At 47.2% G+C, this 15,071-nt stretch overlaps 1 protein-coding gene across 1 annotated transcript in view; it reads left to right on the top strand.

The window, feature by feature from the left end:
- SLC22A23 (solute carrier family 22 member 23) overlaps positions 1–15,071 on the top strand; it is a 230,376-nt gene that overhangs the window by 155,435 nt on the left and 59,870 nt on the right. Inside the window, exon 4 of the mRNA XM_003417860.4 lies at positions 7,720–7,888. Coding sequence (XP_003417908.2) covers positions 7,720–7,888 — 169 coding nt within the window. The remainder of the gene's footprint in view (positions 1–7,719; positions 7,889–15,071) is intronic.

Below are 15,071 nucleotides of genomic sequence, written 5' to 3'. Positions count from 1 at the left end.
GCTCACTTAATGTATTCCATTGTTACTAGACTCGTTTTACAAGGTAGGATTGTTTAGCAATCCAAGGAAAATATGCACTTTTATTTTTACCAGGCACACACACAGTTTTAAAAACGTATTTAAAAAAGAATAGGGCTGTGTTTTATTCACTCACGTATTATAGGAAGGTAAGACATGTTTTTTAGCACTGGTTTCAAAAGTTTTTTTTCTTTTAATTAAATAATTACAGTGTAAGTAGCAAATCCAGTGAACAATTAGTGTGTGTGTGTGTGTGTGGAGAGATGGAGGAGAATGTAAAGGCTTCGTTCTCCAAACGGCATTTTTGGCAGGCAAATACTTCAACATTGAAGCCAGAGCTGACTTCTGCCAGCTAACACCACCACAAAGCTTGTGTTCTACCTAGGGCTTCTTCCCTAGGTACTTAAGTGTAAGCATCTTTATACACAGAGCAAAATTCTTATCCAGCTATACAGCAATAATTTAAGGGACTGTGACCTGACAATTGAGTGATGCCTACTATTGCTATGTGTGCAAATGTCAACGATAGACCATGTTTTATGTGAACAAGGTATATGTCTTAAGAATTATGTAAGCAAGGGGTTTCTAATATCCTTACTTGGCACTCCATGCCGGCAAAACAGTAGGCTGTTACACCCATGAGGCTGCATGTAGACGAGCAGAGAGTGAGTAAAGGAGAAGACAGAGCCTCTGGTCAAGGCCAAAGGAGAACCTTCTGTATGTTTGGGTTCATGGTGGGCACATGCAGTGGTGTTTCCCATGAGAATGCACCAGCTTTTCCCAGTCCACGATACTCCCCGAGGTGCCTGTCTCCAGCCCACTGGATTCGTCAAGCTTGTGAGAGCTCTTGGTTCAGCCATCACAGTAGGACTGGGTTCCCATGATGGGGCTCCCCAGACAACACTGGGGCTCTGCACCCCCAAAACCCTTCATTCAGACCATGTAGTTCATTTTAACTGGTATTTTTTGATGCCATCACTTTAAGTGGGGAGCGTTAGAAATCTGGTCCATTTGCCTGTTCAGCCTCTTAGTGGCTAAGGTGCCATGTCAGGAAGCCCAGAGCTTTTGTACAATTGTGGAATTTCCAACCTGGAAAGGGCTTTGGAAAGCCAAAGTTGCCCCTCAGATTCCTCTTCCTGGGAGACGGTGGTCAGGAGGTAGCAGTGGGACAGAGCACCGTCTTCCCAACCTTCTTGCTCCCAAAACGAAGAGCCATTATGATTTCTTTTTATTGCAGAATTTCTAAGTCATTTCTGAGCTCCCTAGTTCTTAAGTCCTGAGCCCCTAACTCCTCCCCTTTTCCCTTCCTGCCCTGCTCCCCTCTGCCAGAGGCTGCTGCACTGCCTGCTTCAGTGCAGCTTTGATATTTAATCTGGGGACCCATTCACCCCCCCCCATCTACATACACAACCGAGAAAGCATGCTAATGCCTGCTGCCTCCCTGTGCTGTGACTTAGATGTCTCCTCCAGCTTGGCTGTGCCTGTGAGGCTGTGGAGCCTTCCCAAGGCTGGCCCGGGAAGAGAGCAGGGATGAGATGAGGGGGTCATCGATCCCCCTGGCAGCACCTGGAGAAGGGCAGGTACGACAGGGCTTCTCAGTATCAGTCAGAGTCCACCAGAGAAGCAGAGCCAGTAGGAGAGCTCTGATGTGACTTAACCAAGGTCACACATGTTTTAGTACTATAGGCAGGATTAGAACCCAGACACAGTACTCTATAATCTATGCATATAACAATACCAATGAAAGCACTGAATGCTAGACACTTGAGATGTTTTTATGTTTGAATCTTTGATGTATCACCTAAGATGATAATTTATTATGACCCTTGATTATCTTACACAATCAGGGAGAAGTCTTGATGCCCATAAGTGAAAAGCCACTAAGACAATTTGGGGTTTGATTCCTGTTATGGATTGAATTATATCACCCCAAAATATGTATTCAAGCCCTGACCCCTGTACCAGTGGATGTGATCCTATTTGGAAATAAGGTTTTCTTTTGTTATGTTAGTGAGGTCATAATACCAGTGTACGGTTGATCCTAAATCTAATTCCTTGTGAGTTATAAAAAGAGCAGAATAGACACAGAGATACACACAGGGGGAAGACAGATGCTGTGTGGGACCCTAGGAGAAAGGCTGCAGAAAGAATTGACACAGACAAGACCGTGATTTGGACTTCTAGCCTCTAGAACTGTGAGAAAATAAATTTCTGGTTTTTAAAGCCACCCATTTGTGATATTACTGTTACAGCAGCACTAAGTAAGTAATACAGAATTGGAGACGAGAAGTGGCGTGCTGCTCTAATAAATTCCTAAAATATGGAAGTAGATTTAGAATTGGGTAATAGGCAGAGGGTGAAGGAATTTGATGCACTTGATAGTAAGATCCTAGATTCCCTTGATAGAATTACGGATATTAAAGGAGATTCTGATGAGGGTTATAAGCATTGAGAGCTATAGGGAAAGCTTCTATCACCATGAATAAAATATTGCTAGAAAAGTAGGTGTTAAATATGCTCCTGTGAAGCTTTAATAGGAAATGATGAACATGTTGTTGGACACTGTTGGAAAGGCAGTCCTTATCATAAAGTGACAAAGAACTTGTCTGAATTATATTTGAATGTTTTGTGGAAGGTAGAGCATGTAAGTGATGAACTTGGATATTTAGCTGAGGAGATTTTTAAGCAAGACCTTGAAAATGCAGCATGGCTTCTCCTTGTTTATAGTAAAATATGGGAGGAAAGAGATAAATTGAAAAATAAACTTGGAGGGGAGGGACAGAACATGAAGATTTGAAAAACTCTTTTGTAAAAATCAGAGAGCTTGTCCTGGAAATGATACCAAGGCTATGGCTACACAACAGTTTGCTAAAGAGATCAGACCTGTGACTGATGGATCTAATAAACCATCTTAGCAGAACCCCTGTCGGCTTAGACCGAAGGGGACAGAGGCAATGCAAAATGAAGGTAAGTTGTCTGCTTCCTAGAATTCTGTAAACAGAAATGGACCAGTAGGACTACTTGGTTGTGAACATCTGTTGTCTTCTAAGAAATGGAAGGGACCACCCTTATCTCTGAGCAGTTCAGAGACAAGAATAACTATCAGAAGGAGCATGGGGGTAGGGGGAAGGAGAGGGAGCACCACTTCCTTGGTTTCAAAGAGTGGATCCACCACCCCCTGTGTTTCAAAAGGTGGGGCTACTACCTAGGTTTCAAAGAGTAGGGTCACTACCATTTCAGTTCTGAAGAGCGGGAATTCCATACCAGTGGGCCAGGAGAATGGGGCTACTGCTCAGATTTGAGGAGCCAGGGGTGCTATGCTGGTGGGGTGAGAGAATGGGATTGTGCAGGATAGGGGTGGGGTCATTACTTCAGTTTACCAGAAGAATGGAGCCACCCAAAGCTGAGGGGGTGGCACCTCCATCCCAGTGGGCCTGAAGGCAGGGCCGGTGTCCAGGGCTGAGGGACCTCTTTGTCCAGAATCCAGACAACCTGGCGAATGCTCAGTCTGGAGGGTGAGGCTTTGCCCAGATGTGCCTGAAAAATAAGGATTAGTTTCAAGGTTGAGAGGTAATAAGATCTGCCCTGCTGGGTTTTAGACTTGCTCAGTACCCATAACTCCTTCTTCCTCTCCAGTTTCTCCCCATTGGAATGGAAATGTCTACCTGTGCCTGATACACCATTGCACTTTGGAAGAAGAAAGCTTGTATTCTAGTTTTCACAGGTCAAAGTATAGAGAAGAATTTTGCTCCAGGATGGAACACACCCAGAGTTTCACCCCTGCTTGATTTAGATGATTAAGAAGATGAGATTTCAGACTTGCAGGTGATGCTGGAATGGGTTGAGATGTGGAGGGATGAGGTGATAGAGTGGATATATTTTGCATGTGGAAAAGACATGAACTTTTGCAGGCCAAAGAGTGGAATATATGGATTGAACTGTGTTGCCCAAAAATATGTATTGAAGTCCTGGCCCCTGAACCTATGAACGTGATCCTGTTAGGAAATGGGGTTTTTCTTTTCTTATATTAATGAGGTCGTACCCTCATAGGGTGGGTTCTAAACCTAAACACTTCTGAGAAATACAAAGGGCAGAGTAGGCACAGAGGCACATGTATGGGGGAAGACAGATACCATGTGAGGACCCATCTACAAAGAAAGGAACGTCGAGGATTGCTAGTACACGCCAGAAACCAGGAGAGACCCACAGAAGGAATCGATACAGCTGAGACCCTGGTTTGGAATTTTAGCCTCTAGAACTGTAAGAAAATGTGTTTCTGTTCTTTAAAGCCATCCACTTGTGGTATTTCTATTACAGCAGCATGAGGTATCTAGGACAGTTCCATTGGCAAAGAAATCGACTCCAAGAAGTTCCACAACACCACTTCACTTACAGCCCTGAGTCTGCCATAGATGTGACTCACAGGAGGCAGTGGGAGCAGTAGCCTGGCCTGAGGGGGGCATGTGGGCTGTGGACACTGTCTCCTGTTGGTGGCAGGTTTCTCACCCTTTGAGGATCACAGCCAGTGACTCTGGCCAGGTAGCTGTACCCAGGTGTCTCCAAGTGTGTGAGCCACAGCATCCACTCCTGTTTGCTGAGCTGAGAGCAGTCCCTTTGTGAGCAGAAACCTACCACACTCCACACATCCCCCCAGCAGATGCCAGCACTTAAGGCTCTGATGTTCTGGTGTATTTTTTCCTCTCTTCCACTGGAGAAAAACTGATTTCTCCTCATCAGAAAGAACATGTGATTAACAGCAAACCCAAAGTGCCGGTGGTTCTTTGATAATTGCCTTCTTTTTTTTTTTTTTTTTTTTGAACATCTTTATAGCCACTTTCAGAATGTAGTTGGATTCAGGTGATTTGGAAAGAATTTCTGGTGAGTCAGGGCAGAAAGGTTAATCACCTGTAAGTGACTACACCTGTGCCTTGACGTCAGCTTGCGGGGTTTTTCCATTGACCAGGCAGGCATGCTCACACGCCCAGAATCTGTTGAAGTGCCCTGAATCTTTCTACCTGGTACAATAGAGTAAATTTCCACTAAGTTTCCTAGCAACAACAGGAAGAGTGCAGAGGTCAGGGGGTGGTTTCACTTACTCAGCTTCTATAGATATGTGTCTGTGAGGCAAAGCCACTTCTGCTGTGGGTGGTGCTCATGGTTTGGGGAAAATATGGTTAGCCAGCACTTCTCAGTGAGTAGTCTGAGGTCTTGTTAAAACATGGATGTTGATCCTGTAGGTCTGGTAGGGCCTGGAACTCTGCATTCCTAACAACCCTCCAGGTGGCGCCATTACTGCTGGTTCTTGGACCACACTTCAAGTAGCAAGGAGTTAGAGGACCGCTTAGACCACTTAGGGGAGAGGAATGGGGGAGCATTACGGAAGACAATGACAACTTCATAATTGTCATGTTAACGGTTACGTATGTGCCAGTCCCAGCAGCTCATTTTCAGCAAGGGGACTGAGAAGTCAGGTTCTGGCATCATTTGCTCATCAAGGGATGACTTGACTTTGGCTAGAGACTGGTTTGGGGAGTTGCCTCGTGACCTGTCACATGGCATTGCGTATGTGTAGCCTGGTGTGTGGAAGTAGATGATCCAGAGGGGGCTGTGGTAGAAGAATTGTAGCTGCAGGTATTGTCACGCTTATTGTATCATTTAATTAAAGAGAGGAGCATTAAAGAGAGGAGAAAAGTCACAAGCAACGATGTCTGTTGTGCCAACAAACCTGTAGACATGGAACCATTCTGCTATTTTGATGTTATCTTGCTGACTTTGTTTAAAAGTTTACCTGGGCAGCCAGGTGCTAAGTTTTCTTCTGATACTGGCTTGTGCCAGCCTCCGGAACATGGATGTTATCCTGGCTAATGCAGATGTCTGGTTTCCATAGCAGCAAAGTACTGCTTGGGCTTAATAGGTAAAACTAGAGCAAGTGACTGCTAATCTTTTTTTTTTTTTTTTTAACCACAGAAATGCTAGATCTGGGCCAACCCCTAGGGCCCTGCTTGGAAGTGATCTTCTAAGTGAGCCTAGCCCATGGCATCGCAAGAACAGCATCCCGATATTTGCCCCCCCCCCCAAAAAAAAGGTCATTGAGTTGATTCTGACTCATAGCGACCATGTAGGACAGATTAGAACTGCCCCATAGGCAGTTAGCAGCCAAAAAGCTCTTAACCGCTGCACCGCCAGTTTTTGTAATTAAATTGTGGAAGGATTCTTAGAGCTATCGTTGCGGGGCTGGGTTTCTCTTGCTTGCCTATAGCTTGGAGGACAATCTTTTTGTGGTAGAACAGGAAGGGGAATTTTGATTACGTTATTTTTTTTTTCCTGAAGATGTGTTGGTATAGATGTTAGCTGGCATGGTGCCCTACCCTTGTTAGAGCTGATTCTGTCCTTGTAGCCAAGTCATGATCTGTCTGCTGTGCCTGGTAATCTGCTCCCCTTCTGGTTGCCCTCCTACCTCCCTCTGCTTAGGTCTCTAGACGGCCCACAGATGGGCTGCAGTGACTGTCTCCAAAGCCCACGGTTGGCACAGGCTCTGTGCAATGGTGAGAAAAGTACTCCCTCCTGAGGCTCACTCTTCTTTTTGTCTGAATCATTTCAACTATACTTAAACAACAAGAAGAGGAAGCAAGCAGGAGAACTTTGAGGAACATTGCATATTATAGAGGAACAGTAGCAAACAGATGTACATACTCTGTAGGGGAAAAATGTATGAAACCAGTTGCTTTTTCTAGTATTAGGGACCTTTACTATAGGAATCCATGTAGTAGATCTGTATTGGTTGTCACTTGGGTGCTACAGTTTAAGGTATTATGACCATCTATTTTTCTCAAGGTCAGTTTAAGAGAATAAATTCTGGCAAACAGCAGGGGGAGTTGTCTCTTCCCATGAAGCAAACATTTATGGAAGGCAGCCACTGGTTTTGGTTTTAGAACGACGAGATGAATCAGACATGGCCCTGCCCGAAGGAGCTGTGTGATAGGGCCAGAGAAAGGGACACACAGCTCGCCTCTATCACACTGGGTCACAGAGCGCCAACAATGTGGGGAAGAGCTCCTCGTCAGATGGTGAATGTCGGATGCACTTGAATGTGTCTGTGAGGGTGGAAATGTGGCTAGGCTCCATCTCTCTTGGCCTCCTGTTATGAGCAGGTGCCTGTAACTCAGAGTCCTCAAGAAGCATCAGGAGTGAGAAGTGCAGGTGGGTGGCAGCGAGTAGACGGCTGTCCTGCCATCCTGTCCTGGGACTGGGGGTCCCATGGTACAGCACCATGAGCAGGAAGGAGTGGCCACAGGGTAGCAGTGAGCTGGGCTTCAATGGGATAGCTTTGCCCAGAGAGGAGAATTCTCCAAACCAGCTCAGGGACACCCACGAGCAGAGGATCGGGAGCAAGGGGTGATACAAGGGCTCCATACCCAGCGCTGCAGCGTTTCTGGGTTTCCAAACTAAACAGCTCTGAAGTGCAGCCTTCTGCCACAGCCTGCTTTGTGGCTTTAAGCAGCTAACTCATTTCCTTCACTGTCAGGGCCTCCGTTGCCACCGACACGAGCGAGGATCTCAACACTTGACTTAACACATGGGGCTCTCACGGTGACCAGCAAGTGGACGTGATGGCACAGTGCTTGCTGCTTGGGGGTGTCCTGTGACTCCCCTGGCCACGGGACTTATGCTCACATCTGTCTTGTTCTGTTTTTGTTGCAGGAATAGAACTGTGCCCCCCTGGAAAGCGGTTCATGATCGCCATGGTGGCGAGCTTTGTGGCCATGGCGGGGCAGTTCCTCATGCCGGGGCTGGCCGTCCTGTGCCGGGACTGGCAGGTGCTGCAGGCCCTCATCATCTGCCCCTTCCTGCTCATGCTGCTCTACTGGTCGTAAGTACCCAACATGCCCCGTGCGCAGCCAAGACCCCCGGGAGATGAGGTCCACCCCTAGACACCCTGCTGATGTCTCGTGGACTTGCCTGCTTGTTTGTGTGAGGGGAGTTTTCTCTCTTTTCAGAAATTTAATTTTTTTCAAACTTTCAATCTTGAGAAATGTTCAGACATACACAAAAGCAAGCAGAAGAGTGGGCTGACCCCACCCTTCATGCCCCTTGCCCAGTCCCAATAGCCTGCCTGTGGTGGGTCAGCCTCTGCCTGCTTGTAGCCACCCATCCCACTGGGTTATTTAGACATGAATTTTTATGCAGTGTTCACGGAGCAATAGAAAAAGCCCTTTACATCCTCAACGTCAGGGTGGGCCAAGTATAGTCCTTGGCCAAATCTTGCCTGTGGTCAGTTTTTGTGAATAAAGTTTTATTGGGATGCAGCCGGGCTCACAGCCCCTTATTTATGCCCGTGGCCACTTTCTCACTACAACAGGAGGGTCAAGTGGTTGTGACAGAGATGGTGTCACCTGCAAAGCCAAAAATATTTACTTATCTGGCTGTTTGCATGGGGCTGGGGGTGGGGGGGAGTAATTTGCCTACCCTACCTTTTCCAGTATGATTTTAGACCATGTATAACTTTCATTTTTGACTTGCTGACTTCAGGAAAAAACCCACTAAACTCATTGGTCTGGGGACATGACCTGGACAAGAGGATTTTAAAAACTCCCCATGGGATTAATGTTCAACCAGGGTTGAAAGCACTGCTCCGTAGGTTGAGAGATATTGAGAAAAAAATGGTCGTTCCACCCTTACATAAAGTAGCTCTTCTCTTTCTCTCCTTTTCCTACCATCCCCGTCCCTGCCAACACCCTAGTTTCACCCACCAGTACGATGGTCTGTGTATATGTATATATACACCAAGCCAAAAACCAAACTGATTGCCAGAGAGTCGATTTCCAACTCACAGCGACCCTATAAGACAGAACAGAACTGCCCCGTAGAGTTTACAAGGAGTGGCTGGTACATTTGAACTGCCAACCTTTTGGTTAACAGCCCTAGCTCTTAGCTGCTGCAGCACCAGGACCCCGTATATATACACACCGTCCTGTATTTCTATTATTTGGTCACTAATGAAAATCACATTTCTGGCATGAAGTCAAGTCACCTGTGTCCTTGCTTCAAGTACTCACTGAGCAGGGAAAGCTGTTATAATCAGGCTTTTTCCCTAAAGTACCAGTGAGGGGAAGGAAGCAGCTACCTCCTAGCTTCATAGTGCTAGCCCCACTGCACGGGAGGAGCAGTACCTGGGGTAAGCCAAGGCACAGTTGCATTGTCCTCAGAAGCCCAGTTCTTGCTGACAGCCGCGGGGAGCAGATGATTACTAGCAATAACTGATGGAAGAGGCCACCAGCCGGGAGGCCGGCCAGCGCTCCTAACAGGTGCCAGAACTGCTCCTCCCTGGCCAGCTGCCCCTCATCGCTACCTACCTTCTCTCTGTACCCCCCACCCCCAAGGAGGAGCGAGGAGCTGTTATCTCTGATTCATGGGCCCTCCAGCTACCCTGTCTGCTTCCCCTCCTGCCACAAACCATGCATGTTTCAGAAGGTCCTCCTCCAGCAGGTCTTAAGAACAAGGAACGAAACCAGCTCCCTGAGCAGGATGACATCGGCAGCACTTTTCCTTTTCTTTCCTGAGGAAACCCTTCCTGTCCCTTCCCTTGCTGCATGCATAGTTGGGGCTCACTTGTTTAGTTCAAGGGCATTTATTCACTAACAAATGCTTGCATAGTTACTCCTCTCTTCAGACAACAGATCACAAGCAAGTTGCCAACATTAAATCCTTCAATGTTCATATTTAATCGCCCCGTTGTACGGACAGCAAAACTGAGGCACAGAGAGGTTGCGTGAACTGCCTGAGGTCACACAGCTAGTGTACACTAGAGCCGCTTCCATTACAGGCACCGTGCTGTCTCCCGAGGTCTCCCTCCCAGTCTCCCACCTTCCACCAGTGTCCATCCCCTGTCTCTGACAACCAAGAAACTTGCCTCTGCAGAGTGAGCGTCCCCTTCTTTCCACAGCACATCCTTTTTGCCCTGGGGCGTTCCCTCCTCCCACCTCTGCATTTCCTGCTTCCACAGTGCCCCAAGGCACTGATGCAGGCCCCTGGGGAGATCTGAGGCTGGGGGCACAGCCTCAGGAGACTAGCATTCCCAGGGAGGCACAGATGCTGTTTCTACCACCTCTGGGCTCTGAGGGGCAGCCCTGCCCTCCCCTGGACCCCGTGCCCCAGCCTAGGCAGAGGAGAGGCAGAGAAGGGCCTCTTGGACCCCAGGCCAGCCAGGCAGCCCAGTGGGAAGCAGCTGCTGTCCAGCCTCCAGGCCTCCTGGGCTGGTGCCCAGGGAGGGGCTGGAGCTTTGGTTTGTCTTATGTTTTTAATTTAAATTCAAAAAATATATTGGGTTTAATGACAGACGAGGTAAAGTGGCCACCTTACTTAAAGACATTTTAAAACCGTTTTTAAAAATTCCTTGAAATACGATGTAAAAATACATGTTTTGGCTAAAAGGGCATTGGTGGACTTTGATTGGTACAGATGTATGCTTGTGGGTAGCCTGAGGCCTGAGGCCTGAGGCCAGTGCTTAGCACTCACCTCTCCAGCAGCATGGAACGGGCTGTACTGCTGTCTGTGATCCTCAGGGGCCTACTTAACCTGTCCTGAGCCTCTCTTTTCTCGTCTCCATAATGAGGGGCCTGGCCAGGCCAGTGGGCTTGGGGGCTAAGGCACAGGCTTTAGAGCCCTGCCACTGGCTAGCTGTGTGACCTTGAGCAAGTCATTCAGAGGCTGTGCCTCAGGCTTAACCGCTCTAAGTAATAATGGTCAATAATGGTGTTAATGAATCAATGAGGAGTGAATTAATACATGAGAAGCACCTAGAACCATGCCTGTCACTGAGTGTTACTACTGTGACAATATTGGTATTTAAGGTGCTTACCACATGTCTGGCGTGTAGCTTATAAATAGTAACTGCTGTCATTATCATCATCATTGTTATTCCATTACCTGTTACTGTGTGTAAGAGTTTGGGCCTTACAGGGATAGGTTAAGTAGAAATTGGTGGTGAAAAGTATGTTCCCCCTTTGCCTACCAGCCCGGAAGGGCTCTACGAGAATCACTGGGTGGCTTCTGAGGTGCCATCCCTGTTGCCGGCTCCCTGATTACCATCTTCTCCCACCTGCTGGAGCAGGGCTTCCTGGCTGGAAGGCTCTGCTGCCTGACAGGAGGAAGCGGCTGCTAGGGAGCGGGATGGAGCTGCAGCCCCAGGTTGGCAGCTGCTGGTGGCAAAATATGGGCAGGCATTTACTGGGTGTGTGAGTGGACCCAGCCCTGTCCTTGGACTTCCAGCCGCCCAAGGAACAGGCATGGAAGCTTGTACGTTAACGAGGCTATCCACCAATCGTGTGAGTGCAGCACTGCAAACACAGGGACTTTGAGGGTGGCAGGAAAACTGAGGGGCAGAGTAGCAGGGGGAGGGCTCATCAGGGTGGAAGACCAAAGGGCCCTCCAAACACATACACAGTGCTGCACAAAATACAGCATGAATAAAAGTACAGTGCCAAGCTCTGGTTTAAGAAGGGCTAGTCCTCTGGAGGAAACCCTGGTGGCATAGTGGTTAAGTGCTAAGGCTGCTAACCAAAAGGTCAGCAGTTCAGATCTGCTGGGCGTTCCTTGGAAACTCCATGAGGCAGTTTTACTCTGTCCTATAGGGTCTCTATGAGTTGGAATCAACTCAATGGCAATGGGTTGGGGTGTTTTTTTTTTTTTTTTTGGTTTAGTCCTCTGGACCAGCTCCAAGAAGATTCAGAGCCTGGAATGGGCAGGAACAGGCACTAAGGGCAGCCTGTGTGGTGACTGGGCCCAAAAGAGGCCTGAAATGCTCAGTTTTGACCCTGCAGAGGGGTCTTCAGGTCCTTAAAGAGGTTGGGAGTCCAAACTGCCAATGAAAACAGGATGAGAAAGGCAGTATCCACCGCAGGGACTCAGCCTAAAAGCTGGCTGGTGGCCTTGGACTGTGGGCAGAAAAAGATTCACCCTGAAGAAATTGGAGCCTCAAAGTCTGCACTATGTGTGGGTATGTGCTCTACATTCCAAGCCCTGTGCCTGAGAGCATAAGGTAGGACCTGGGTGAGAGCTGGTGAAGCTCACTGGGCCCTCAGAGTTAGAAATGAAGACCCCAAGCATCACTGTGACCAGGTACTCAGGGTGACATGGAAGGAAATTCTCACCCAGGACGAGCTCACAGGCAAAATTCACAGAGCCTGTGAGGAAACCACCATGAGGATCGAAACTCATAAACTGAGGGATTTCCATCTCAGGAACTATAGAAAATAGAACAATCTGGAAGAACAGTCTATTCAGCTAATTACTAAGTACTTTTATACCTTTACCAGTTGCCATCAAGTCACTTCCAACTCTTGGTGACCTCGTGTGTGTCAGAGAAGAACTGTGCTCCATAGGGTTTTCAGTAGCTGATTTTTCAGAAGTAGATGGCCAGGCCTTTCTTCCAGGGCACCTCTGGGTGGACTCAAACCTCTAAGCTTTGAGTTAGTGGCTGAGCACCACCCAGGGACTTTTTTTTACCAAGTAGTTACCACATGCCCAATTCTATCCTAGGTCCTAAGTGATCCAGATACTGCAATGCACACCCCAGCCCCTGCTCACTTGAAGCATTCAGTACAGTGGGGCGTACAGTGGAAGGGAGCCCACAGACCACGGGCACACCAACAAGCACAGCCAATGCCTGAAGACAATAAGCGGTACAAGGGAAATTAAATGAAGCAATGGGGTAGAGAATGACAAGTAAGGTGCCCAGAAAAGTCATCTCTGAGGAAGTGACATTCCAACTGAGACCTCAGTGATTGAAAACGGGAAGTCTGAACTGTCTGTATATGCACCTGTGTGCATACACACGCAGGTTGTCCTCTAAATCCCAAGCAGTCATGAGACTGCTAGGATGAGGAGTCTGCTGTCTGATCCACCTGGGTCACACATACACAGACACTTTACAAAGAGTTGGCAATTAAAAGCTGTTATTACTATTTGTAGAAGGTAGACAGAAAACAACAGGAACAGACGTGAGGTGAATCAGTCCCTTCCACTGCCCTGAGTACCCCACTTAGCATCATAAGAGAGGAACCGACTTATGTCTGAAATTGGAGGAAGACTCATTAACAACCTGCAATATGCAGATGACACAACCTTGCTTGCTGAAAGTGAAGAGGATTTGAAGTAATTACTGATGAAGATCAAAGACCACAGCCTTGAGTATGGATTACACACCTCAACATAAAGAGAATAAACATCCTCACAACTGGACCAATAAGCAACATCGTGATAAACTGGAAAAAATATTGAGGTTGGAAAGGATTACCTTTTACTCAGATCCACAATCAACACCCATGGAAGCATCAGTCAAGAAATCAAACAATGCATTGCATTGGGCACATCTGCTGCAAAAGACCTCTTTGTCTTTGGGCCAGCATACCCACCACCATCCCGACTGCCACCTGCTGCAAGCCTCATGGTTTCTGCCACTCAGACCACACCCATCTTCTCTGCTGCTGGGCTCCTTCTGGGTGTCTCCAGTGTTACCGGCTCAGTATTACAGCCCTTGACCCAGTTACAGCTCTTTTATTTGGGTCTAGGAGGTTTTCAACACAGGGACCCTGGATCCAAAGGATGCTCTCCTCCCTGGGCTCTTGTTGATCCGGAGGACCCCAAAACCTCTGTGAAATCGGCTGCTTCTATGGGAAAACTCCTTACCAATTTCAAGATGTGGCTTTCCTAGCAAGATCATAAATTGACCAGTCCCTTAGGCAGATCATAAATTGACCAGTGTTATTGGGTGGATTGCAGCCACTTAGGCAGATAGCAAACCAATCACTTGGCAGATTGAGGACTGACCAATCATTTTGGTAGAATTGCAAACCCAGGGCCAGAAAGGCCATGAAAGAAACCTATTGCACCTCAAAGTCACATAAGATTCCAGGGAAAAACATTCCTAGCAAATGGAAACAGCCAGGGCAAAATCTGGTTGCAGCTTGTCTTACTCTGGAAGAACAAGAAGGCTGGTGTCACTGCAACATGGTGAATGCGCTGGGGGCAGAACTGGAGTTCAGAAATGTAGGTGGGGGTCAGACTGGGTAGGATCTTGAGCACTATTGGTTTCATTGTATATACCAGGTGCTGTTGAGTCAACACTGACTCATGGCGACCCCATGTGTGTCAGAGTAGAACTGTGCTCCATAGGGTTTTCAATGATTGCTTTTTTGTAAGTAGATTGCCAGGCCTTTCTTCCAAGATGCCTCTTAGTGAAATCAAACCTCCAACCTTTTGGTTAGCAGCAGAGCATGTTAACCATTTACACCACCTAAAGGTGGGTTTTATTCTAAGTACCATGAAAAAGCAGTTGAGGTTCTCAGCAGGGAACCTCTGAGAAGGTCTCCAGGTGTGTTGCATGAGGAGTGGATGGAGGGGAGACAACAGGAAGGCAGCAAGCCACAGCCTCATCTACCCTGAGATCAGAACTAGATGCTGCCTGGCTACCACTACGAAGTGTTCTGATAAGGGCCACGATATAGATGGACCCTGATAGAACAGGAGAAAAATGCGGAACAGAACTCAAATTCTTAAGTCCAGACCTACTAGACCAGTTGAGACTAGAGGACTCCCTGAGACTATGACCTGAGGTACTCTTTAAACCTTGACCCAAAACTATTCTCTGAGGTCACCTTTTAGCGAAGTAACATTGCACACGATGTAAAGGGTAATGAGTACTGCGTGCCATTAAAAAACCATCTATATGAGACCAAAAGGTCAACAATTACTCTAAAGATGAGGGGGCAGGGGAACTAGAGTACTGGAAACAGAGCAACCAGAACTCATTTTAAGAGAATGTTGACGCATTGTAAAAAATATAACCAATGTCACTTAACACTTTGTATAGGAATTGTCCAATGGAAACCTAATTTGCTATGTAAACTTTTACCAAAAACACAATAAAATATTTTTTAAAAAAAAAAAGAAAACATGAAAAAAAAAAGTGGAGGCAACAAGGGCAGTTGGCTGGCCCATGGAGGTATCACAGAGCCGGACCAGGCTGTGGGTAGTTGGCTGGCCCATGGAGGTAT

The sequence above is a fragment of the Loxodonta africana genome, chromosome 1, assembly GCF_030014295.1.
Source record: "Loxodonta africana isolate mLoxAfr1 chromosome 1, mLoxAfr1.hap2, whole genome shotgun sequence".
Lineage (NCBI taxonomy): Eukaryota > Metazoa > Chordata > Mammalia > Proboscidea > Elephantidae > Loxodonta > Loxodonta africana.
The sequence above is the reverse complement of the archived record's forward strand: the minus strand, read 5'-3'. Positions and strand labels throughout refer to the sequence as shown.